The sequence below is a fragment of the Heliconius melpomene genome, chromosome 1 (genome assembly GCF_056956725.1).
Source record: "Heliconius melpomene rosina isolate 202511_hmr_F chromosome 1, ASM5695672v1, whole genome shotgun sequence".
Classification (NCBI taxonomy): domain Eukaryota; kingdom Metazoa; phylum Arthropoda; class Insecta; order Lepidoptera; family Nymphalidae; genus Heliconius; species Heliconius melpomene.
In genome coordinates, this window is record NC_140389.1 from 13,483,613 (window position 1) to 13,510,376 (window position 26,764).

Here is a 26,764-nt window from a genome sequence, read left to right on the forward strand (position 1 = left end):
ATATTAAAAATATTTTAAAACTTGTTACTAAAGTAAAGAAAACAATTAAATCACAAACTATATATCGTTTAATTTAAATTACTATGTTAAAGTTTGCTTAAACACTGTTCCTTGTATTGACTTCGAGACAAGAGCACGTCTTGAATGGAATTGACAAAGTTATCATAATCACATATGAGTTTTCCATCACAAACACCAATCGGTAGGATTTCACCAGGCTCCCCTGCATCTGCTGCGTATACAGCCTGTTAAAAATGAACATCAAATTAAATAAATATTAATATAAAAAATCACATTACGAGTTTATATTAAACGGACATTAAATTACTTTTGCTTTGTCCATTAACACGTATTTTATATATCTGACCTTGACTAAAATTGACACGATATACCTATTTAACAAAATTTCCTATTTATCAAATTCTTCAAAATTTTACAAATAAATGTGTGATATTACGTTATATGAAAATTTTCTTTTTTTAAAATTATCAGTTATGTGAACCCTAGTCGAAACGTTATCCATGCTACTACAGTCTATATTCTTTCCATTTCTGTAAATTGATTAGTACATCTAATTTAAATTTTTAATCATAAAATGTGTTTATATATATTTAATTTGCTATATTTTAAAATAATTAAAAAAGTAAAAAAATATATGGTATTATACAATAATTACCATTATTCCATATTCCCCGGTTTTCAAATTTCGTCTAAGTTCTAAAGCAATACTTGAGCAATACTTGGGCTGATGTGGATTAAAACTTTTCAAAGCACCCAACATGGCTGCTACGTTGACTTCATGTGCTGAATATAAACGTAACTTGGCCTGATCTCTATCACCAGCAACTACCATTTTCATAATGTTTACTATTTCCTCTAATAGGACACCTGAAAATTAAAATAATATTTATACATTTAAATTTATTAAAAATATATTTTTTATTAAAATGTGATAATATAAAAGTTTGTCTGCAACTATTTAAGTTAAATATTTATTAACACGATTAATATTACTAGAATCATCTGAATGAGCAACATGGCTTCCAAAAATGACAGGTTTTACTGGCATAGAACTTTTTATATAATTGTAATGCTTACCAAGGTTAAATCACTAAATTATAAACAAAATTGAAAGTAAAAACCTGTCTTTCGTTAAATTAATAAGATCTTAGACTTAAGATCGACATTTACTTTTTTCCCTGTTTACATTTACTGGTTTCCTTTACTACACAAAAAGACTACAAAAATTGTAAAAAGACTACAAGAATTGTATATCGATAAAGCTAATGTTTTACTGTCATGCATAATTCTTTATTTTTAGTTACCTGTTGATAACTTGACAAGGTCATTATTATAAAATTTACAATAATATTCAATTTTAGTCATTTCTTTTATTTGAGGTAGCACAGATTCTACCCATTCATCATTTTTTACACCAACATTCTCCTAAAAATAAAAGTGAAGAATAGTAGTACCTAAACTTGTCAATTCTATTTTTAGAAAATATAAGCTTTGTTTTAAGAAAATGGAATCAATTACATAAACATACCAAAGCCTGGAACAAGTTGTCTAAGAAGAAAACATTTTCTGGCTTAGTTATATTTGTCTCTGTTTTTTCAGTTAATAATTGAAATAGACACTGATACGAATTGATTAAATCGACTATTTCAGGAAGTTCATAAACGCTATCTTTTATTTCATCATATCTTCGACAATTAGCAAAATGTGTGAGCTGAAAACATAAAAATATTAAATAACTCTTTTATAATAAATAATAATCTAATAAATACTGGCATATTTACATCGTCATTCATAATGTCTCTTGTATTATATGGTATTGGTTGCCAATTTAACTCTGCATGCCACTTCTGTTCTGTTACTGGTGGATACATCGCAGCCAGAGCCGCTAATGCAGTCATCTTAGTTCGTGCAAAGTCTGTAGTCCGTACATTAATCTCATTGGGTAGATATAATTGCGAGAGTGAATCGTTGTAGCGTTTTCTTAAATATTGGCCCAGTTTATAAGCACGTTGCTTCCCTTTCTGTAAATTAAATTTAAGATAAAAATTATTTAATCAGTACTTAACATGAACCGGAATATTTTTTTAGCTTCACGCTGTATCCTTCACATAACAGGGGAGAAGGGAGAAAAGACACTCCCTTTCCCATTAGAATGTTCCCGTTCCCAACTTTCCGCGGAATTCCAGAGCCTCGTTACCAGAGCAGGAAATTAACACAAAACCTAGTGCCACGACTGGCCTCGCATTTTTCTAAGTGGACTTATTAACTTACGACAAAAAAAATACTTACGAGTGTTAACGCTTTCTTGCCAAACGGGTAAAATACACTATCGTTATAATGTGCCGCTGGATACTTTTCTAATTCACCCGGATCTGGTGTCCTGTCACCATGTCTAAAAACCTTTATAATATTGTCAATTTCCAATTATATAATTGCAAAATAAATAAATATTCAATAAAAAAACGCAAGAAAATAAGAGCTTTAGGGGACTTTTGATATTAACTTACCACAAAAGAGATTAATAATTCGTTGCCATCTTCAATATCGTTAATAGATTCAACATCAACTGATTTATTATTATTATAAAGACTTGCAGGCAGTGCATATGCCAATCGAGTCTGAAAAGTAGACACTGAAATCACTGTCACCAATACAATGAAAAAAACTGTCATTTTAATTTTTAAGGCTAATATTAATTAAGGTGAATAAAAAAATCTGCGAGATACTGGCACTTAGAACAGCTCAGTTGATACTACGAATAAAACATCGATTCTCTCCTCTATATATTTACATATGTATATAATAGTTCGTAATATTTTATTATATTTTTAATATTTACAGAAGTAAAAAGAATTGCACAATTAATTGATGTCGTTATAGTGAAATGAAATAGGTAATGTTTTGTAATTATATTTAAATATTTTTTAGCCCTAACTTCATTGTGTTATAATCCTTGTTGTATATTTTTCGTTTACTATCCATTTTTACTATTGGAGCTTATATTTTTACTTATTTTTTTATGTTATGTACTATCTTATAGGCAATTTTTTAATATCCGAGTAGTTCCAGTAGATTCAGATACTCTAGTATCAAACAAAGTAACGAAATCTTCAGCTTTTTTATCTCCAAATGAATTTACTATATTTTTATTAATTAATATTGAATACACGTGTAACAAATAACAATAGTGGTATTGTATATTTTCAACTGACTTCAAAAAAGGAGGTCTCTTTTATATGTATGTACCTATAAAGCATGATATTGTTAGAATTGACCAATATTTGAGTATAATCATTTATTCAAGCTTCCAAGCACTTGTGTTTAATTTTGTAAGTTTAAGTAAACGATGACGACGATAATCTTTTTTAAATTAAAATTGGATTATTCTTACTTAGGGAGTCTTTAAAAATCAATATATTTATGGGTTTTTAAGATACGAGTGCCCACGTATTTATGGAGAAAACGTATACAATATGTAGCATATAGATAATTGATTGATTTTTGAAGTCGTTTTTTTAATTATTTTTATCAGTACTATGTCTGTTCGCATGTGTCATATACTTACCTATTAGTTTATGATAATGCTTTTAAACAATTTAGGTTAAGCTACGGAACATTTAAGATTTTACTTGATCGTGTGCTTGAAGTAGTATCAAACTTAACTTTTTTCATATAAAAAAATGATGGTACAGAAGACATCATTAAACTATAATAGATGCATGAAACCTGATAGTTTGGTTCGCTCAATCCGGATCTTGGATTCATTAGTTATGTTTATAATAATATAATTATTTCTCAAATAAGAAATCAGGTTTAAATACGTTTATTTTATAGGTAGCGTATGTATTTATTTTTTACAACTACAACCAATACTTTACAATATTATACAAGTATTTTAGTAAAGGTACTTATTGTCCATCGATTCGTACATAATCATTGTTTCATATCTCATATTGTTGTAACTGGCTTTAATTGCATTATATCCTATTTAAATTTTGACATCTTCATTTCAGGAATGGCCGACGTTCACTACAATGAACAAGCTCTACTAGAACAATTAATGTTATGTACAGAATATGTCGACAAGGCAGAACGCTATGAGTTGCTGGGCCCACTGTATCGCCTTGTGATTCCTATATACGAGCGGAGGAAAGACTATCAGGCACTCCTCACGTGTTACCAACATCTCACTAAAGCATACGCTAAAGTCATCGAAGTTACCAATTCAGGAAAACGTCTTTTGGGAAGATTTTATCGCGTAGCATTCTTTGGAAAAGCTCATTTTGGTGAAGATGAAGAGGGCATTGAGTTTATTTACAAAGAACCGAAACTGACATCACTTAGCGAAATCTCGGAAAAACTTCAGAACTTCTATGAACAAAAATTCGGAGCCGATTGCGTCAAAATGATAATGGATTCGGCTCCGGTGAGTATTTGCTTGAAAATTACTTGGAAATAAAACTGGTTGTTGATTCTTTATTTATATTTGCTATTGCCGCATTGGGATTTTATGCTTAATCAGAATTACAATAAGCAAATTATTTTTATGAACCTGTTTTAAAAACATAAATGAACACATCTACAAAAATAATTTAATATAAGACTTAGATTTTATTACGATTGTTCAATTTAAATATACTTAAGCTTGTATCAATTTTTCCTTCCTTATTGTTTATCATATTATGTTAACATATTTACATTTGTTTGCCGTGTACATAGGTAAACCGTGAGGAGTTGGATAGTAAGTTGGCGTATATCCAAGTGACATGGGTGCGGGCGTCTCCGGAAGGGATGGCAGCGGCCCACTCCGGCGGCGAGGGTGCCTTTGAAAGAGTCCATAACGTCAAACGTTTTGTATTTGAAACGCCGTTTACTAGAGATGGAGCAGCTCGCGGTCCTGTTCATCATCAGAGGTTACGTCTTACGCATCTCACCGGTATGTGTAATAATGTAGGTGCTGTGCATGGATCTACATTCTACATATTTAAATAATATTACTTATATTTCAGCTGAAAACTGGTTTCCATACGTGAAACGTCGAGTGCCAGTCATAGACACTCAAGTGGAGGAGAAAAGTCCCATAGAAGTAGCCGTTTCAGAAATGGAAAGTCAGGTAGCAGAACTAGCGGAGATAGTTAACGCAAAAGCACCTGACATAAAAAAGTTACAACTCAGGTAGTTTATCTAAAATGAAAATTTATCATCCACCTATTCAAATATTATAGAAAAATATTTTAAGTGTACCATTACCTTATTCATAATTACCGATAACCGTCACGTTTACACTATTTGAGTGTATGCTGAGCCATTCCACCACGACAGCCTCACAATAACCTAAAAATTATATTTTTTTCCACAAATATCAGATTACAAGGAAGTATATGCGTGCAAGTGAATGCTGGTCCGCTTGCCTATGCCAACGCCTTTTTGGACCCGACTCTTGCCCCGATGTATTCAGATGATATGGTCGAAAAACTGAAGGCTATTTTTAAGTATGCACTTTTATGTATTTTATTACTTTCACACGTAATCAGATTTCCAAAAACTTAAAGCACATTATTTTTCTTAAAAGTTAATTACCAATTTTAAATGAAAAACAAAAACATATTTGATTTGAAATATATTCTAATATTGCTTTTTGTTGCCAACAAAAATTTAAAATAAATGTCGGCAACAGTGTCGCGCATCTGTATCCCGCACACAGAGGGTAGGCAGAGGAAACATAATGTTAAGACACTCCGTTCCTATACCGTACATTTATATCCAAACATCAAATTTCTGAAACATATTTTTAATTTAGTTTAGTTTTCTAAACAGTTGCGAACAGAGCAATTACTATCAACTTCACACATAGATGATAGCAACAATTATAATTGGAATCGAACTCGTATCCATCGCTCAGTTCTTGTCTTAATATTTTCATAATTTGCCATTCGATGTACTTACTAACAACATAAAATAAACAAAGTAATAATAAGGTGGCTCGTTCCAAACGTGTTTTTGTTTCTTCTTTATATTACATGCATGCATCTTTTGAAATGTTGATTTTAATGAATTATGTTTGCAATAAAGTTAAAACATAATTGGAACCAATCATGATTCAGCATTCATTTTGCCAGTGTCCAAAAAAAAACAAAACCAAACTAGTTCGCATTTCTCGTCTAAAATATCCGATTACAAAGGATGACTAAGGTCAAAGTCATATTAATTAATTTTACAAAAGTATACATATTGATAAAAGTATTATTTCAATTATATATTTGATTAACATAACTGTTTAATAATATTTTTAGATTTTTTAAATAAGAAATATTTTATTATTTGAAAATTATGAACAAGTGAGGTCACTTGCGAACTAAACAGAGTGGTTTCTACGATTTCAAAATATATTTTTCTATCTTTAGTGTTGGAACACTTAATTACACTTAACGTTAAATATTAATATATATTTTTCAGAGAGTTCCTAACGATCTGTCACGCAGCTCTTCAGCTAAACGCAAAATTGATTAGCTCCGATCAGATCACGTACCAAGAGGCGTTAGAGTCAAACTACTACAAGCTAAGTGACTCTCTCTCCACCATGTTAGGTCAGCCACTCCAAGACATACTGGTAAACGGAAACCTCAGCACTACAGTCACTGGCGTCGAATTAGAATCTAGCAATGCTTAAAACATTATGAGAAGAAATAACTTAGCATTCTGTGAATACACAGTGCGGGTGGGAGGGTGCCGTTCCAGAGAGAAGCTCAGAGCAGTGCCTGGGACTTGCAATCCGAATGTCGGTACAAGAGGACTCTTGCTGAACTCTCTCTTAAATGCGTATTATCACTCACCTCCACTGTTTCAGCTCCTCTCTCTACGGATACCAATTTCGAAATGATTCTAGTAATCTAGTTTTTTCAATCAATTTCTATTTATAAAATAAACCGTAATTTAATTCCTGGACAAGAAATATGTTGTGTCCACAGTAATGTCTCTAGTCTTTTTTCAACAAAATGACAATTTTTATAATAATCTCAATTATTCACCGTAATTTATAATATTATTAAGTGGTTCATAGATTGTGAGTTATCGTTAGTCAAATGCATTTGTTGAATAACAATAGCTATTGTACTGTTAATGTAATGAATCTTACCTATTTTAAACAATGTATTAAGAAGTATATGATACTCTTTCTTCTCTCTTCAACTCTTTTAGTAATAGTATTTAAAATATTAAATTCATGAAAGACTCTTTTTGCGTTTTTTCATAAATATGTAGAATAGGATTATTACTACATTAATGTCACCAAATAAATTTCGATATTTATCTCAATGTATAAAAAATATATAATCTCAGTATATATTAAATATATATGTATAAAAATTTGATAAGTTTTTAAAATTTTAAGTAGTTAATTCAAAGAAACTCTGATATTGATCTTAACCACTTCTATATTAAATTAAAACAGAATGCAACTTCAAACATAACGAAAAATATTATGAAAAGCGGAATACCACAACATGGAATCTCCATGTTGTGGTCTCACAAAAATCTCACAAAAATATAAAAAAGAGTATTAATAAGACAACAAAGTAATAAAATAAACAAGTCAACTTAAGAGATATTTTGACAGAGGTAATAAAAAAATATCAATCTATACTTCGTTCCTAGAAATGCCAAACAATTGTACTATGACCTAACATGAAGTTGCTAACTTCGTTACTGAATTTTTAATTAATTTATTATATATAAAATAATAAAAATATAATGCAAATTCCATTTGTTTAAAAATGACTATTTATTACGAATGACTAAATATGACAATAAAATTTAATATTAATAGATCCTAACACTGACTATATAAAATGAAGTTGGCAACTTACTTTTAGTAATTATAACATGGACACCGCAACTAAAATTTAATTATAAAAGTCAATTACAATGTCTCCATCCTTTTTACAGAAATAAAAATATACTTGTAGTTGAATTTATAATGTTACATCTACCTTGCTACATATAAAACTGCCAATCAGTACCATTACATAACATCTAAGACAATCATCTTCATACATATTTTACATATAATTTACAGCCATTCTCAGAGATTACAAATACTTTATTAAATTAATATTGAATTGCTCGATTTTGTATCTGATTAAAGCCTCTGAGTGTAGCTGCTAAAAATTTTATTAAAGGTAATAAAATAAGAAAGTGACTTATATATTTCAATATGCTTTTTATTAAATATTTTATAATTAATCAATATGACAGTATGTATAGCATTTAGACATACATTTTAATAAAATGTCATTATTGAAACATTTTCTCTTTATCTTTTTATTATTTACTTTTAGTATTACTATGGTATATTAATATAGTAAAAATCATTTGAATTGAGGAAAAATTCAGCTTCAAATTCAGAAAGAAATTCAGTCCATTTGAACAATTGTTCCTCGATTTGATTCCAAACTATAAAGATAATTTATTATACTGACTACATGTTGTTTATGGTAAAACACATATACTATTTAGAAAATAAAATCATTTACTGTAATCCTGATATAAGATTAATATCCTCAATTTAAAAGTATTATAGCATAAATTACTTTTACTGAAGAATATAACAACTTGAACAGAATAAATCTAGTAAGCATTATTACAAGCACATTTTGCCCAGGTTTTGATATTTTTTAATTTGGCAATGTTGTGAATACTAATTTTAACAAAGGACGATGTTCCATTATGTTATGAAATATAATTAGGTATAATTATATTTTCATAAATATTTTATATTAATTTTAACAATTACAACTTTTTAAAATATTCACTTTTTTCTAACTTCACATCGTGTCTCAAATATAGCAACATAAAACAGTAGTGTTAAGATTTCTCACATTTGGTACACTGCATATTGAGTGCACTTTTCTTTGCAGGGAAATGAAAATAATTTATTCCCTTAATTGAGGATCAAACCCACAACTATCGCTCGCACTCAGACGCTGCGCCACGGTTGATTAAATATCAATACATTTCTTATATTCTTATAAATTACGAATTAAATGGACAACCACTCAATAGATATAATGTAATGTTTCATTTATTTTGTTTTCTAGAGGTTTATATCGATTTATTTATTTTGTTAATATTATTTTATGTTGTAACATGTGTTTCTTAATGTAAAATTAATATATTTTTAGTAGAAACAATACTCTTCTCATTCCATAATATAGTAACATAATTTTTTATATAACAAATTTGTTGTAGTTTAGTCTTTTGACTTTAAGCAAACCTTATTATCAATTGATTGTTATTATGACTTAATGTATTGATGAAATATGTAAAAAAAAAATTTTTGTTGGTCATCATTTTATAAATGACTCTGAATTAATTGGGAAATAATAAACCGCTAATTACAATTTAAGAAAATATTTTATTTGGAAATTAAAGAATAGAAATATCATTTTTTTCCTAATATTTATTTTTAAATTGCCTTAATATAATAAATTATTTTATATAGTACTTAATCTTAATTTCATTATTAAAATTGTTTTGTATTATATTTTTATTTACGTATTAATATTGTAACATAGATTGTATGTAAACATGCCATAAATATGTACACACATAAAGTAGTATTTAAAATATACCTATGCACAAATTAATATTAACCAAGTATTTTATACTTCTCTTGATCTGATTTGTAAACTGAATTAGCTGTTTTAATACATTTATAAGAATAAATGTTTTTTTATTAATCCCCACTGACCATTGTCTATATATATATATTTGAAAAATACGGCCAAGTACGAATTGGATGCGTCTACCGAGGGTAACGTATCAATTTTATGATTGTATTATGATCAATACAAAGTATAATTTATAAAAGTTGACAAGATCAAGTTTGCACTTTGTATAGATTGCACACTACGATTGGTATCTTATCTTTCTAATTATTTATTTTTCATTTAAATAATCTTTTATTTCTTTTATAAAATTAAGAACTCAGTGGGTACATTTCCACCCAGGGTGTTATACGACCCAATCTAGAGTATTTTAAAGATGTCATCTAGATGAGATGGTATGCCTTGGTATGCCCTTTACGGAAATTGGTCAAAATACCAATAAGAATTAACCATGTATACGTTGACAAGCACTGAGTAGTCTATTGTACCTGTGAGTTTCCGTATTTATTGTCTGTGGTATATGTATAATCTTTACACTTATTTTATATTTATTCCAGTCTGACAGACTTTATAGTTTGCTAAAAAGATATAAACTTGTACTTTTATTGAGTCTTTTTTTATTGGTGTCAATTTGTTTCAAAAGGACATGGAAGACGAATTAGAAGACAAAGTTTTACATCAAACCTACGTGTCATTTATGAAAATTTTGTCAAGATTAACTAGCAGTGTTGCGTTTGACACTCCAGTAAGCTATTTATGGAATATGGTACGATTTTATTTACTGCGATCAGAAGTTTTAATATTCACTCTTGGTATTATTATATTCTTGATGTATCTTCAAACTATCGGACTATGGAGCAGAACACTACTCAGCAGATTATCACAGGCAGTGAGTCCTATAGGGGCTGTTCAACGTATGAAACTATTGGAAGGTTCTGACGCTGATAAACAAAGCTGGGAATTAAAGGGGTCCCTAAGTGCGGCTTACGCAATTAAAGGGAGAAGAATGCATATGGAGGACAAATTTATTATTAACGAAAACATAAACAACTCTGGCATATCCTTATTTGCTATATTTGACGGACACGGCGGAGAATTTGCTGCCAACTATGCTAAGGATCATCTTGTACAAAATTTATATAATAAAGTTGTGGAATTGCATGCTTTTAAAGATGGAAAACAAATTGTAACACCACAGCAAGACATTCCTTCAATAGAGGAACCTAAAAAGGATGAAAGTAATATACCTGTTGAAAGAAAAACTAGCTTTAAAAAATCGGCTAGCACAGCTGATGATACATCTAAAAAGGAAATAACTGATCCAGATTTATTAGCTCAACTGTCTAAGGCAAGACCAATAATTACAAGAGAAGTGAGATCAGTAAAGCCAGTAAAAAATATTGCTGTCCCTCTATCAAGCTATGTAGATAAAGGCAAGATAAATTTTGGCAAATTATTAACCGATGAAGTATTAGCAGCTGACAGGCTACTTGTTGAAGCTGCCAAACGGTCTATGAATGTTGCAGGAACAACAGCTTTGATTGCTGTTTTAGAAGATAACAACCTAATTGTAGCTAATGTTGGTGATTCAAGAGGGGTCATGTGTGACAGTCGAGGAAATGCAATTCCAGTATCATTTGATCATAAACCACAGCAGGTATTTCTTCTTGTTTTCTGGAAATAATAATAAAACCAAAATTCTTAAATTTACTTTGAAAAACCTAAAACAAATTTAAATTACTAAAATTGAAAACTAAAAATTGTTTACAAATATTAAACAAACTTATTTGTTTCCATAGGTCCGAGAACAAAAACGAATAGAAGCAGCTGGTGGATATATAGCTTTCAATGGAGTATGGAGAGTAGCTGGCATATTAGCTACATCCCGAGCCATGGGTGATTATCCACTAAAAGATAAGAAATTTGTTATAGCTGATCCTGACATTTTGACCTTTAATCTTAATGATCACAAACCCATGTTCTTAGTCCTAGCATCTGATGGTCTATGGGACACCTTTTCAAATGAAGAAGCAATAAAATTTATAAAGGAACGATTGGATGAACCTGATTTTGGGGCTAAAAGTTTAACTCTTCAGGCATATTATAGAGGGTCAGTTGATAACATAACAGTTCTTGTCATCAATTTTTTAAATAACAGGTATCCAATATCAAGTCAATAAAAATATATATTTATTTATTTCTAACAAAATAAAATTACGTACGAAAATCTAACAAGTTATTATAGAAAAATTATAATCGATTAGTAGAGATTTTTGAAGCTTGAGTTTTGTAGTATAATTTGTCATGTGAATTTTATATGCATAGATTTTTTTCTTTAAAAATAATAAGTACATATATTTCTTTTTAATATGCAAAATAAAATTAAACAAACATATTTCAATTTCATTATTTTTTCTTTAGTTGAAAAAGTACTAACTAATAAATAAAGTTGTTTTTTTTATCAAAAAGCTACATATAATAACATGTTATGTATTTAATAGATTAACTTACATAAATAAGCAGTCCTATATTAAATTACATTACAATGTACAAGTCATGTCCAATTTTATGAGTAATTTTTAATAAAAAATTGGACTAATATTATAAAAAAACAAATATTTTATATTACTTATGTATTTACCATTTAAATTTCCTAGACTATATATACCAATGAAGTATATTTTATTATATAAAATTTAATATGTAAAATGAGTGGTTGTGAATGTTATTTGAAAAATAGCATTATAATTTTATTATTACATGCCAATTTAATATGTAATGAAAAAATATTGTGGATATCAAATAATTAGAACTAGAAATAAAACATATATGTATCTTGTATTAATAATTCAGATATCTTGGCTTGTTTATGATGTTTATTTTGGATTTCATAACAGGTGCATATGCTCACAATTCCGTTTGTCATACTCATTGTCTCACCACATATATGGATTTGCAGACCATAAGACATGTTGATGGTCTCTGAGTATAAACAGGCATCAAAAAAGAAGGTTTACAGGAGAAAGGAATAAAGTTTTATCTTATTATTAAAAATAAATAAAATAATAATTATATACTATACACTTATGTTTAAAATTTTATTCAAATATTTGAAGAGCAAGATGAACCTTTATTCTTCTACAAACTTTCTCTTTTGACATGTCTGTTTATACATAGAGACCATCATTGTCATGAATTAGACATGTATATATTATAACATAAACTACAATATTATTTGTTATATATTTTTTAAATACTGTGTTGCATTTTCAATATAAACTCATAGAATGGCATAATAATCATTTAGAAAAAGATGTCTAATGAATGTTGTAGTTGTAGTACATAAAATATTTATGATTTAAGTATAATAATATGATTTTTTATGTTATTCATAGTTACTGAGCCTCGAATGTATTAAATACTTAAATACACTTATTATTTCCAAATTTTATTGTACTAATATTTTGCATTTTCCCTAAGCTTTACTTAGCCATATTTGGAAAGAAATTTTATAATTTGTGCTAGTCATTGATATTTTCACTATTACATTGTAAACTTATTATATTAGTGCAATATCCTTAGTATGACTATTTTAGTTGTGATAGTATTAAGTACCAAATAATGTATGGTAACATATATTTTTATATACCTAAGTGAAGTTACCTATTTTTCTGCAAAATAATGTTTTTTATTGATTGATACTTGATTTTATTAATTATTTTTAGACTTTGTTTTCTTGTGCATAAAGCCTTTTGTCCAATTTAGGGCCAATTGTGCTATTGTTTTAAAAACTTACAACTCCATATCATTTAATAGGTACTAACATGTTTTGTAAAATAAATAACCAGATTAGCATAAGCAGGTACAAATTTATTCACATGTTAATTGGATTGCAGTGGGGGTACCACGTCATTAATGCACAAACGGCCTAATCGACTCGAAATTAGTCAAGGCAGAAGTTTTTATATATATTGTGTTTTTTTTGTAATAATTATTATCTAAGTGGTTCAGGAACTTGGTAAATACTTCTTAATTAGTTATTAAAAGCTTTTATCTGTATATATATAAATAAAATAGTAGATTTTAAAATAATTGATTTTTATCAAGTGCTTGTAAACACTTGTAGCAAATGTTTTTGTGTCTGCCTTTGTCCGCACTAATCTCCGAAACAATCGGACGGATTTTTCTAGGACTTCTTTTTTTTTATTCCGGAATTTTTCCCCGAGATACCTATATAAGTATATAGATACGGAGTAATTAAATATTTTTCAATTTAATATGACAAAATCAGTTGAAATCGTAAACATATAAATGATGACTTACTAAGTGTATAACAGTAAACTAAGAATAACATCTCAAAATAATATATTGGTTTAATACACGGACGCAGCCGCGCGCATTGAATAATTGTTTCCCCTTTATTTTTGTACCTGTATATGCTCAAATTGTCGTGCATAAATGTCTAGGTAACTTTATAAAAATGTAAGTTATGAAGTCTCCACTCTGTGTTGTTGTAAAGAAATACAAGTAAAAATAAATTACTTTGTGTTGTGTTTCTGGACTTTATTTTATTATCATATACAACTGGACCTATGTCTTGCATAATGATCATAAATTTAAAAATTAAATTCTTATTCAATTTTCCTTAGTTATAAAACAGAAATTAATTCTGATCTTTGTGCCTCAGGGGCACAGTGTGCATGTTAACGCGACTGGTTGTGAGTTCTGATGATTCTCAACCTCGAGAGAATGAAATATTTAAATTTATATTTTCATTTCTTTATTCTGGTGTCGAAGGTAAAGCGCGACGTTGAGTTCCGCCACTCAACACGCAATGCCTCCAGAATACAGTAGAAAGTGGTGAACATAGTGTCTTAAAAAATGAGGAATATAGTGAACACTAGGATCCCTCTGTCTACCCAGTTGAGAGCGGAATACAGCGTTATAAAAAAAATAATAAAACCTAGATTAATACAGATAACTAAAGCTCCATTATGATCCAATCTATACTAAGCTACGTGTACAAAGCAAAAATTTTACAAACAGGAAAAAATAAAATATTTAAGATTGCCTATAATTCTATACATAATAAAAATAATATACAACTTCATTGATATAACTTTGTGGCAAGTAGTATGATATAATGTAAATTACCAATGTATAGTAGTAAATATTAACAGCCTGACTTATTACAAAGCTTGCTGGCTGTTAAGCTATTTTTTTTAAAACGATCAATTGTTGCCTGACTAGATTGACATGGGAATGCAACATAAATGTACCGATTAGAATGAATAAAAATGTTTTTTTTTACATATGTTCCATTTATAAATCCAGAAGCTTATTCTAACATTGCATTTTTTATAAAAATTCAAGGCACTGTAAAATATAGCTGCTTATGGAGTGCTGGAATAAGCATATTATATTTATATTTCTAGGCACGAGAGCTTTTTACCATACGTTATTGAGTAAAACTGGTCTATTTTACACAAGAGTTTACTTTGAAAATAACAAAATTAAATATGCAAGTGTAACCTAAATATTCTTTTCGCTATATTACTTTGTGATAACACAAATAATTAAAAAAAAGTTAACATCATTTTGTATTCAGAACTAAAGTATCTCAAATTCATTATCAGAGTCATCAAATTGTCTATCAACTTCTTCAAATTCTGAAATAAAAATAATCATTAAATAAATATTTTTAAATGTCAATTTAATACATAAAATGGTTTTTTATATTACCTGTAAAAAGAGAAGTATTTTGTAGATCAATATCATTATTACATGGTCCCCAGTGAGCTGGACGTTTTTCACATATTTCAAATAAAGGCTGGCTCTCTTGCATTAACTTATTTTCTATAGTCTCGCACAACTCATTAAAGTCATTTCTTGTTCTACACAAGAAACACTAAAAAATCAAAGTTCCGTTTTCAAAAATTCAAATAAGTAGGGTTCCATACCAATTTCATTATTGTAGGTTAACAGCAAATTTAAGCTTATATAAAATGTGAAGGTTATATAAAATTTACTTCAAATGCAGCTAAAACGGAGCACAAACGCTCGAGTCGAAATTTCAGCTTTGATATTCATTTCTTGAGAAACAGAACAACCGACAACAAAGTGATCCTATAAGGATTCCGTTTTTTCTTACGTTGTACGGAACCCTAGAAACAATAAAATAAATTCACATACATGTATACTTACCACAGCTACAGAGGGATCCATAGCCAACATTGGTATTCTAGATGCAAATTTACAATGGTAAGTACAGTCCATTTCTTTTTGTTCATCAGTTAATTTATTCTGAAATTATTTACTTAGTATTATTTATAATATAGCTTATCCCGCATATACTGAGGGCAGACAGAGGGAACGTAGTGTTAACACACTGTTTCCCACTTTCCGCCGAATTTTCTAAGGATTGCATGTTGAGTAACTACAATATTTTTAACTACTGGATAAAGAACTTACTTCAACTAAACCCGAACGTTGCGTAGTGTGTGGATCTAAATATATAACTTCGTCCTCTACGCATCCAATGAGATAAAGTGCTTGATTTGGTTTCCCACCTATTACACCAATCGATTGGGATGATTGAAAACATATCTGAAAAATTAAATTAAAATCAGCTTCACGCTGTATCCCGCACACAGAGGGAACGTAGTGTTAAAACATTCCATTGCCCATTTTCATCTTGAGATGTTGTTTTCATTCATAGATTATATTATTAATACTAGGTTTCCCTTGCCTATCCTACTAAGTTTATTCCGGATATGATATGAAGAAAAATTTTAATTAAGCTTGTTAATTTTGTATAAAATTATATTCAACATACTTTAAGGCCATCAATATAAATCGGATTTATTTCACTCAGACCAAGCCTGAGAGGTACTATTAGTAAAAGAGGCATCCAATCTGCAACTATGTCATTTTCTTGTGTGAGAGATGAATCCCCTCTATCATTGTTAACAATGCATTGTTTTACTGCAAAAAGAACAACATTATTTTAAATATTTATTTAAAAAATGTTATTCAAAAAATTATAATGCCATATTATGTGGCTAAGACATATCTAACCACACAATTTATTATAAAATTATCATATATGAAATAAATACACTATAAACCCAATTAACCATACACTGATATCAAAATAAATGGAAAATATATTTAGAAGCTATAGGGAAGAGAGAAATGTAGAAACTCCTAAATGTTCCATAACTTCCCTGTGGGGATAGCATTACAAAAAGAGATACAGCAGCCTTTTCACAATAACCACATTCAAGGAATTCATCAGAAATGATTGCAGCAGTCAGTCAGTCATTTTTTAAGATTTGCCTTTCTATTAAATATTATATATATTTTTTAATTAATTCCATTTCTATCACATTGGTTATTGGGTTAATCACAAATCCACATTAACAAGATATTGATAAATTACTTCTTTAATTTATTAAATACTATGAAAATCTTTTTAAATTACATCGGATTGCACAATTATTATACTCACATATATCTTCTTTGACAACAGTGTTGTCTAATGCTACATGAATAAATAGCGAACTCCATTTGTCAAAAATAACTAATTTCCTGAAATTTATATAATTTATATTTATATATAATTTATATTTATATTCTGTATACATTTACTATGTCACAGGCTATTTAAAAATAAATAATTGGTATTTCTTTTCTAATTTAGATGGGCATATGACTTAAAGTAAGTTGTCAGATATTAATAGCATTTCCTTACTTTAGAACTTGAGCAATTGTATTTGGTCCAAACCATTGACCCACATCTTTTCCTTCACTTGCACCCATAAGTGCTACTTGATGTATTGAATATGGGGCTTGTTTCCTCTCTTCAAATCTTTGGACTATTTTTAAATATGTTGGATCTCTAAAAATACAATATTTAAAGGTATTATTAGAAACATAGGCCTTTATAATATAACAAGGTCTTTATAATGTTTAATATTTTCATATAAATTTTTCTACAACAAAAACAGATACAATCTATTTTCCATAGGTTAGGTATTTTACCTAATAAAAATAGAAAATAGCTTGTATCACAACACTGTTATCCGTTTTGCCACTAAATTTACAACTTCGCTAAGCAGTATCCCTCAGCAATCTCAACATCACATTTTGTCTTGTCAGAGCATTGTTGAACAAAATCACTATCCCAAATGTTTAGACCAAGCTCTCAACTATCACATTCACAGTCTAACACTGTACCTGTGCTCCATAATCTCAAAACGTATATATTGACAAGCAATACATATAGGAAAGCATAGAATACCTTGTTTCTGGTGTCCATATCCAGTCAGAAGATAAATGAATCCTAACTAATGCCACACCCAATACCATTTGGCCACACCGTAACATACAACCCCATCCTTTATCTGATGTTAACCCTTCATCTCCTATAGATACAAATCCTTTTCTATATGTACACCAAATTATGGAACTTATATCTCGTCTTATACGATCTAAATCTAAAAAGAGAATATAGAATATAAATCTCATTTTTCCTCAACGGTAACATAAATTACCTAAAGATTAATTACCTTGAATTGCACTGTACTTTTTTCCCAATATCCAAACATTTTCTTTTGTTTTAGGAATATCGTCGGGTTCCGTGTTATTACTGTCAGGCGTAAGATAACAAATATCAAACATGGCATCCATGTTTGAACATAGTTTTTATTACTTTATGTATATTTTCAACTTTATTTCTAAAAATACGAAATATCAAACATGAAACAGCTGACAAAGAAACGATATCCAGAAACAATTCAATACGTAGGTATATAGGTAGAATACGTTGTTATGTTTTGTAAACATGTCACTTATTATTCGAAACGACATGAATGACATACAGATAAAATATATTAATAATAGATACCCATTATAAGGTATATTAGTAGGTTAATATTATTGGACAATAGTAAAAGTACCGTACCGTACCTTGGGCCAAGAACTTGGGTAAATGTCTTCTGTAATAAAAACCAAGGTTTATTGAACTGTCTCTTGGCTCTTGCGTAAATGAACACTCGTGTATCGTCTGTGGTTGAGCAGACTCCTCGTATTTACTGTTTCACATTCACTGTGGTGCTGATCTGTCATTCTCATTTTGTCAATTGTCATTTAAAGTCGAGTTTTTGAAATGTTATAAATTTTTAAGCAAAGAGACAGCTATGAAATAATATAGTGTATTTGAAGTAGGATTTTCTTTTTAATATATAAGAGCACTAATAACCTAAAGAATATTCATAACCATTAGTTGGCGGTGATTTTATTTTTAAAATTATGGAGTCTAGTCAACTAGATTATGTGGCTCAAGCTTGTATGGATTTAACTGAGGCAATGGCATCAGCAAATAGTGAAGCTGAACGGGACTCTCTCATAATAAATCATATTAAAAAAGTGTGGCCAATAGTACCACCTGTTGATGATTTTAAAAGAAGTATAATTGATTTTATTACTTAAAATTTTAATTTACGCAAAATAACAAATAATCTGTGACTCATTTACATTTTAGATTTAGATTGGGTGAATGTAAGTGAACCAATATACTTAAGTCAGCATTGTATGGAGAAAGTCGTCGTTTTAGACTTTTGGACATACTGCTGTATAAACTGCTACCATATTTTACCTGATTTAGATCATATTGAAAAACTACATAAATCTGATAATGGACTTGTTGTGGTATGTAAATTATATGTTTTATACTAGTTTTAGCTGTTTTCTTAATTTTTATTACATTGTCCCAGTCTATAGAAGGATTGCCAAAGAAGAGTAGGCTGGACTGGGCTAGAGTCAAAACTATCCTAGTGTTAATACAATTTGAGCTCAATGCTGCACATACCCTGTTTAGGAAAATTAGAATAATTATTTTTACTGAAGGATCAACGCCACAACCAATTACATTCAGATAATGGATAACCACCTCCCACTGGGCCACAAAGCCCTCTTTTAGCTTATATTATTTATTTTTTACTGCAACAATTTAAAAAATTATGTATGAAGTACAACTATTTTGATTTAATACAATATATTATTTTACATTAAATGTTATTATAGATTGGAGTTCATTGTGCAAAGTTTACTAATGAAAAAGTATCTAGTAATATAGAAGCAGCAGTTCAAAGGTACAATATACACCACCCTGTTGTTAATGACTTGAATAGTTGTATGTGGGAAGCTCTAGGTATAAGATGTTGGCCCACTCTCCTTATTTTAGGTGAGATATTATCTAAACAGCAGTTATTTCTATATATTATTGCCTTTAAATACACACTACTTGATACATACCCCCAAGGTCAGTTTCCTGTGCTTTTCTTGCTCCTCCTATCTATAATTTAATTGTTATGATTTGTTTGTTTATACATATAACTATAATTTTTGTTATTACTTTGGCACAATAACTTTTTAATATACATATATATATTATGTATGCTATGGTGTAAATGTATTTATAAGGCTATAACTGTAAACACATTGGCAATCCCCACTCAAGGAAAAGAAATGACAGATTTTTATTATTAACAATTAAGATTTTGAAGTTGTCATGGTGTATGGAAAAAAAAGCCAAATGCAATAGTCCCCTCTGCCTACTTTGTGGAACATGAAGCAAAAGGAAATAAAAGGAAGTTTTGAATAAAAAATACTTTATATATATTGTATATTTTATTGCCTTAATGATAATGTGTTTTTAAAAACATAATGTCATAATAAAATACTTCTTTTTAGGTCCAGGTAATAAGCCTTTATTTGTTATAACTGGAGAAGGTCATAGAGATGAACTTGTTTCTTTTATTGGAAACACATTACGACATTTTGCATCGCGGCTCTCTACTACAGCTATACCCATAGCACTCAACTCACATGTAAAGGCAAAGGATACAGACGCACTTTATTTTCCTAGTAAGGTTTGTGATTAGTTGCTGCTCCAATAAAATCATTGAATCATGTTAATTAAGATTCTACAAGTACAATTTTTATTTTTTTATTTATAAGTTCTCTTTAATATGCAAAGATTTCAAAGTTGTGAAGAAAAAAAATTGTTGAAAAAGTTATTGAATTTGTATGCAACCTTCACAGTTTGTGTCATACTACAAGCACTAGGTTATCATTGCTACTTTCTGCGAAATATGATGAAGGCTACCTATAAATAAATTGGGATAACTATTAAATTATAGTTTGTCAAATTTTGATAATCTAACATCTGTTTTTTTGCTGTGAATTTTAGTTTTATTATCATTTGTCACTCACTAGGTTGAACTGAATCAATTGACATAAGGGTCATTTATTTATTTTTCTCATGTATGTACTTTTCTTGTTTTCTTCCTGTAGTTAGCGCTGAACCCATTTTATCGTGGACGAGGTGAAGAGCCATTTTTGGCTATCTCAGATACGGGAAATCATCGTGTTCTGTTGACGGACTGCGCTGGTATTATATTACGAATTATTGGCGGACCGGAACCTGGACTTAAAGACGGCAGTATGTAATACTATTATTTAACTATAATGTTATTTTTAATATGCTATTGATATAGTAAAGAAAGAAAAACGTTTAGAAACATATAACAATTTCAGTGCAGTGGGACACGAACCCGCTCCTTTTGAAATTCGTAGAAGTGTCTCTTAAAGATCTATGTCGAAATTCTTGCAAGCTTGTTAGAACACATTTTTTGTTGGATGGTATCTGAGAGGCATGGGTTCGGGTCTTACTACTTTTTAAATTTTTTATTTGTCTTAATATTTTTCTTCATTTAGTCAATAATTGTGCTTTTAAATAAAAACATTCACGCAACCTGACAGTCATGTGATTTTATAGGGCTCATTCTTCAACTTCTCTCTTAATTTTTTTAATTTTTAACAAATGTTATCCAGAATCTATAAGAAGACTAGTGTTAGCCACTAAACGAATATACAGTACGACCAACGAGTCGTGGCCGCCCTGAAGGTGGCTGAATATATCTGCGTTGATTTGAATTTAGAATTTTTCTTACTTTTAATTATTTTCTTCCCCGGTGATCAATGCGCAAATGTTCAGAAAACTTAACTTCAGGGCAAACTCGTAAAACGTACTGTATACTGTATACTAGTTAAAGTAATTTAAAGATTTTTTATTTTTTTATTTCAGAATTAAATGAAGCTCGCTTCAATTCTCCACAAGGGCTCTGCTGGCTGTCGAAATCAGTCTTAGTAGTGTGTGATACAAACAATCATTCGTTGCGAGCCATACACTTGGATGAAGGCAGTGTTGAAATATTGGCGGGGACTGGCACACAAGCTATTGTAGGCGATCAAGGTTATATATTTATGATGGCGCAAGGCACAAGCGATTGTAAACATGACAGTTGGGGGCTTGACTCCCGCTCGGGAAAATGAAATATTTAATGATTTGTTTGTTCCTCATTGTGGTAACGAAGAAAAGCGCGACGGTGATTTGAAGTGTTTTAATGGGAAGACAGTATATTAACACTATTGCGCCACATTCCATCTGCCTACCCTGTACCATCCGCACCCTGTACGGGATACAGCGTGAAGCTAAAATAATTATAATAATTTGTCACCCTACTCCTTCTATATGATTAGACCCTTTTGAACGAAATGCTATCCTTATATTTAATTGGCTTCCTGGATAGTTTTAAAATTTAATTAGTAGGTGACACTTCAGTTTGTGTTTATTGTAACAGTACTCGTAAAATTGTAAAAAAATCACGATATAAACTTAATAATAATAATAATATAAGAAATTAAAAAAAACATATTTATTGGAATTCTATTCTTTCTACCGGATATTTTGCCCAGTTATCTGCATAATATTATATATATATATATATAAATATATTCCAAAATTGCGTTGCATTTTCTCATTTGCTTCAACGGCCCTATTACTAATTAATTATTATTTTAAATTGAAAATTGAATGAATTAATTATTTGATTCAGGTGGGAAATGTCTCGGCTTACAAGCATTATCGTCTCCATGGGACATCTTGCTGTACACGACGCCGGACATGGACATGTCGGTGCGCGCGGTCCCGCCGCCGCCACCCGGCGGTCCCGCCAGCACGCCCGACGACAAGGATGATAAGGAGAATAAAGGTATACATCGATACCTTGATTCGCAAACCAACTAACTCTAACTCCATCTTCGTGAACTTTACAGTTACTTTTCGCATGCCACATATAAAATAAATATGTTGGCAGATACGATAATCATTTTTTTTTAATAAGTTTTCCAAACTGTTGCTATTCTTTTTTTTTAGATAAAGATAAAAACGATCATAAACGTCGTGTGCTGCTGATCGCTTGCGCCGGCTCTCATCAGATCTGGGCGCTTTTCCTCGATAACACTATTTGGTGGAAATATAAATCATTTTCAGAAGGTAAAGTATAATGTTTTTTTGGCTTTACACTGTATGCCGCGTATAACGAAGTGAAAAAAAAGGTATTGAATGTTAATATACTCCGTTCTCGCAGTATGTTGAGTAGCGAAACTCAACGCCGCGCTTTTGTCTTGTTTCCAGAGAGAAGGAATAAAAACAATTAATTTCCCTCGAGTTGGAATTGAACCTATATCCGCCGCATTTACAGTCGGCCTCGTAATTAAATATAATATCTAATATTTATAAATAAGCTTATTATTTATAAATATTATATTTTATTTTATATATGGAGCCAGTTGTGGTGCAGAGGCACAAAGTGTGACTGTAAAATCGACTGGTTGTGGGTTCGATCCCCATTCGAAGAAATGAGATATTTATTTAATTTTATATTTTTATTTCTATGCTCTGGTGTCGAGACAAAGCACGGCGTTAAGTTCCGCCACTCATCACGCAAAGTCTCCAGAATTCGGCGGAAAGTGGAGAACGGAGTGCCTTAACACTAGGTTTCCTGTGCCTATCCTGCTGTGTGGGATTGGATATTTAATTTTATACATTAAAATACATTTTTTAATATTTTTTTGACTTTTTAATCGGTGTTTAACGTTATGTGTAATTTATGTATATTAGACGTGATTTTTTAGTATAAATAGTAATAACTATAATATATAATAATTCATGACAATTGATTGCTACAGAATTTTCCTGCTACATACATTGTTTCTGAGAAATTTAATTTGAATTTAACAAGAAGTACTAGGAAACTAACACTAGGATGTTGATATTTATATCGTATTGTTTTCTTATTGTAAAGTTATGTTGATGTGTTAGCATATTAATTTATTCATAATCATGTACTTTTTATATTATTCCGTGTCATTAGAGGCACGAGAAGAATATTTTTTTTTACTACTGTCAAATGTTGAAAATATATATATATATATATATATATATATTTTTCTAAAAACTGAAAATATCTCCTCGAGAAATATTTTTAAGCGCCCAATAGGTCTGCTATGAGAATTTTAAAATTATCCATTCATTACGGCCTTTGGTCCTATACCGTCCTTGTAAATAAGCATAATTACATTTATGTTTTATTGTTAAGCATTTCACACTTCTAGATTTGACATTAAGTCGGGAATCACACAGTTTTATCTTATATGAGTGTGTGTTTCGGTCCAGTTCCAGTTCAATCACGCATATAAGAATATTTTGTCATATATTATAAGAACATTTTAAAGGACTGAGATCGGACCGAAAACGAACCGTGACCGGCACTTGTGTGAATTATATGTTATCTGACACGTCAGGTACGTGCGCGTGCGTGGCGGGCTCGGGCGCGGAGGCGGCGCGCAACAGCGCCTACCCCAACACTGCAGCATTCGCGCAGCCTTCCGGTCTTGCTTTACGAATTGGTGAGCTAACTGCATATATGATATTTTTTTACTTCACGCTTTATTCCGTAGACAGAGAGAACACATACAGTGTCCTGAACACTATTCTCAATGATTAAAAAGATGATAACTAATTTACATTATTTTGCAAATACGTTTTTTTTTAAAGACCAAGTCTCTTATAAAGCACATATATTCTTATGGCATTGAGTGGCGGAATTTAACGCCACAAATATCTGAAAATTTTATTCATATTTAACGAAATGTTTCATTTGTTTAGGCTCCAATCCTGAAATATTTATAGCGGATTCTGAGAGTTCATCTATAAGGCGACTGGCGCTGTCAACTGGACAAGTGTCAGCACTGTGTGGGGGAGATCGCAACCCAATGGTAAAATTGTTTCACTTACATATATTATAACGTTTTTCTTACTTTTTTGTTACTTTTTGCTTATTATACCATACTTCAATTTTCCACTTTTCCTAATGAAACAAGAATTTGAACCCACACCTATAGTTATTATTCCTGACATGACTGCAATAGCCACGGAAAAATTTAATATACAATATGTATTGTTGCTAAAATAAAATTCATACTAGGTACTTACGTGTGAGCAAAAATAAAATGTTAATTTATTGTTCTATTAATTTCCAGAACCTTTTCGCTTTCGGTGACGTTGACGACGTTGGTTTTGAAGCTAAACTACAGCATCCCTTAGCAGTTGCTTATTGTGATTCAAACAAAACATTATATGTTGCTGATACATACAATCACAAAATCAAGAAAGTAGATGTCGGACCTCAAAAAGTGACCACACTGAACCCTTCTATGATAGAAACGACTGATCCAACCAAATTTAATGAGCCGTCCGGTCTATCTGTCAGTTCAGATGGCAAATATCTTTACATAGCAGACACTAACAATCATAGCATCAAAATTCTTAACTTAGCCAAGAATGTATGCCAAGAGTTCAGGGTGCGCCTGCCGGACCCCAAATTTACGGAACCAGAAAATCTTATTCTATACAAGAATGATCTATTTGTGAACCGGAAATGTGGGAACCTTATAATTTACTTTAATGTCAATTTAGAGGGTGAGACGAAAAATGTCAAGTTTACCTCTGGAGCACCTCAGAATTGGCATGTTTGTGTCCGGGATGAAAATAACAAGGATGTGACATTAGATGACTTTGAGTTCATCGGATGTCTCCATAAAGGCACTAAGCTCCCTGGACGTGTTGAAATGAAACTAAAGAATAGGACGGATAAGACTCATTACAGACTATACTTAAGTTTTCAAACAACTCTGTGTGACTTGTCCGTATGTTTCGCACACTCCTTCACAATTCGATCGACAATTTTAGTACGGGATTCTGTCAAAATGGTGGAGTCCTACAAGATCACGTGTAAAGTGAACCCCGTTAAACGAAATGAACAAAAATCTGAAACGTCTAAAACGTAAATCGTAAGTAAACGTAAGTCGTATTGTGACAATTTCATTTGTGAATTAACCATTTTTGTTATTTAGTCATTTTAAACCGCGATTGTTATGCTAATGTTTTTTATTACTAAAATTATCAAGTTAAGATTTAAGTATAACGATTGAAAAAGTTTATTTTATTTATTTCTTTGTAAATAAATTATATAGCGGCGTTGAGTTCTGCCACTCAACATACAATGCCTCCATAATTTGGCGGAAAGTGAGGAACGGAGTGTCTTAACACCAGGTTCCCTCTTATAAGTTGCTTTTGAAACTGGCATTAATCTTAATCTAAGACCAACGTGGCACAGAACTAGTGTTTAACTGTAAACATAATGATGGTGGGCTCACTCAGGGGAAAGAAATAATTTTATTTACCTGCTCTGATAAATTGAGAGTTTCGCAGAGAGAACTTAGTATTAAGACATTGTGTTCCTGACACCTCGCCCAATTTTCGAGACATTGCGTGTGGAGTTACAGAACTGAACCCTGTTCATTGCCTTGTGTAAATAATCATTCCCTCGAATGGAAAACGGACCCACAACCGTCGCGTCTTTAAGCAGACGCTGTGCTATTGCACCACTACGGACTTAGTACCTAATACTTGCTTGACGTAAGTGATAATAATATTAATTATTAATGTTATAGTTCATTAGTGATACTACCTAAAATAATGTTTAAGTACTATAAAAAATATTTATGTTCAACAATATGTTGCTATTATTTTTACTTTTGTATAAAGAACATAATATGTATGTACATTTTTTACAATACAAATATATTTTTTAACAAATATAGTATCA

At 30.4% G+C, this 26,764-nt stretch overlaps 5 protein-coding genes across 7 annotated transcripts in view; 3 read left to right on the top strand and 2 right to left on the bottom strand.

Moving 5' to 3' along the window:
• The window catches only part of Ziz (dedicator of cytokinesis protein Ziz), a 36,676-nt gene extending 26,932 nt beyond the window's left edge, over positions 1–9,744 (top strand). For both annotated transcript variants that reach the window (XM_085188526.1, XM_085188534.1), the window contains exons 30-34: positions 4,035–4,447; positions 4,741–4,957; positions 5,031–5,196; positions 5,388–5,513; positions 6,478–9,744. In XM_085188526.1, the coding sequence (XP_085044652.1) occupies positions 4,035–4,447; positions 4,741–4,957; positions 5,031–5,196; positions 5,388–5,513; positions 6,478–6,691 (1,136 nt within the window). In that variant the 3' untranslated portion in view covers positions 6,692–9,744. The remainder of the gene's footprint in view (positions 1–4,034; positions 4,448–4,740; positions 4,958–5,030; positions 5,197–5,387; positions 5,514–6,477) is intronic.
• Positions 52–2,720, bottom strand: LOC146541570 (venom acid phosphatase Acph-1-like). The gene is made up of 7 exons (XM_085188608.1): positions 2,529–2,720; positions 2,311–2,421; positions 1,803–2,042; positions 1,550–1,732; positions 1,326–1,446; positions 677–888; positions 52–245 (listed from the first exon to the last, which is right to left on the bottom strand). Exons 1-7 carry the CDS (start codon positions 2,691–2,693, stop codon positions 87–89), a joined length of 1,191 nt encoding a protein of 396 aa, XP_085044734.1. The 5' UTR covers positions 2,694–2,720; the 3' UTR covers positions 52–86.
• On the bottom strand, positions 8,772–18,554 carry Atg4a (Autophagy-related 4a). Of its 2 annotated transcripts, none has more exons than XM_085188641.1 (9): positions 18,257–18,554; positions 17,989–18,197; positions 17,440–17,586; positions 17,197–17,276; positions 16,522–16,670; positions 16,158–16,292; positions 15,891–15,989; positions 15,429–15,594; positions 8,772–15,355 (listed from the first exon to the last, which is right to left on the bottom strand). In XM_085188641.1, the coding sequence occupies exons 1-9, from the start codon at positions 18,371–18,373 to the stop codon at positions 15,297–15,299; spliced, it is 1,161 nt and encodes a 386-aa protein (XP_085044767.1). In that variant the 5' UTR covers positions 18,374–18,554; the 3' UTR covers positions 8,772–15,296. The 2 variants fall into 2 exon arrangements, with proteins under 2 accessions (XP_085044767.1, XP_085044758.1); XM_085188632.1 differs by having other exon boundaries at positions 17,989–18,184; positions 18,257–18,552.
• Positions 10,333–14,239, top strand: LOC146541572 (protein phosphatase 1L). Its single transcript, XM_085188570.1, has 2 exons — positions 10,333–11,343; positions 11,486–14,239. The coding sequence occupies exons 1-2, from the start codon at positions 10,333–10,335 to the stop codon at positions 11,864–11,866; spliced, it is 1,392 nt and encodes a 463-aa protein (XP_085044696.1). The 3' UTR covers positions 11,867–14,239.
• A 242-nt stretch (positions 18,555–18,796) lies between the features above and the next one.
• LOC146541573 (NHL repeat-containing protein 2) lies at positions 18,797–26,764 on the top strand. Its single transcript, XM_085188545.1, has 11 exons — positions 18,797–19,155; positions 19,231–19,397; positions 19,773–19,932; positions 20,442–20,620; positions 21,045–21,192; positions 21,838–22,005; positions 22,649–22,804; positions 22,969–23,088; positions 24,399–24,503; positions 24,763–24,872; positions 25,137–26,764. Exons 1-11 carry the CDS (start codon positions 18,999–19,001, stop codon positions 25,941–25,943), a joined length of 2,277 nt encoding a protein of 758 aa, XP_085044671.1. The 5' UTR covers positions 18,797–18,998; the 3' UTR covers positions 25,944–26,764.

Coding starts and splice junctions, on each gene's coding strand:
- LOC146541573 (XM_085188545.1), top strand. CDS start 18,999: ATGGAGTCTAGTCAACTAGATTATGTGGCTCAAGCTTGTATGGATTTA. Junction 19,156..19,230: donor TGTTGATGATTTTAAAAGAA/GTATAATTGATT, acceptor TTTACATTTTAG/ATTTAGATTGGGTGAATGTA. Junction 22,006..22,648: donor AGCTATTGTAGGCGATCAAG/GTTATATATTTA, acceptor TATTTGATTCAG/GTGGGAAATGTCTCGGCTTA.
- Atg4a (XM_085188641.1), bottom strand. CDS start 18,373: ATGCCATGTTTGATATTTGTTATCTTACGCCTGACAGTAATAACACGG. Junction 17,277..17,439: donor ACAATTGCTCAAGTTCTAAA/GTAAGGAAATGC, acceptor TATAAATTTCAG/GAAATTAGTTATTTTTGACA. Junction 15,595..15,890: donor TGGATCCCTCTGTAGCTGTG/GTAAGTATACAT, acceptor TTGATTTTTTAG/TGTTTCTTGTGTAGAACAAG.
- LOC146541572 (XM_085188570.1), top strand. CDS start 10,333: ATGGAAGACGAATTAGAAGACAAAGTTTTACATCAAACCTACGTGTCA. Junction 11,344..11,485: donor TTGATCATAAACCACAGCAG/GTATTTCTTCTT, acceptor TTGTTTCCATAG/GTCCGAGAACAAAAACGAAT.
- LOC146541570 (XM_085188608.1), bottom strand. CDS start 2,693: ATGACAGTTTTTTTCATTGTATTGGTGACAGTGATTTCAGTGTCTACT. Junction 1,733..1,802: donor GAGACATTATGAATGACGAT/GTAAATATGCCA, acceptor TTATGTTTTCAG/CTCACACATTTTGCTAATTG. Junction 1,447..1,549: donor ACAACTTGTTCCAGGCTTTG/GTATGTTTATGT, acceptor TTTTATTTTTAG/GAGAATGTTGGTGTAAAAAA.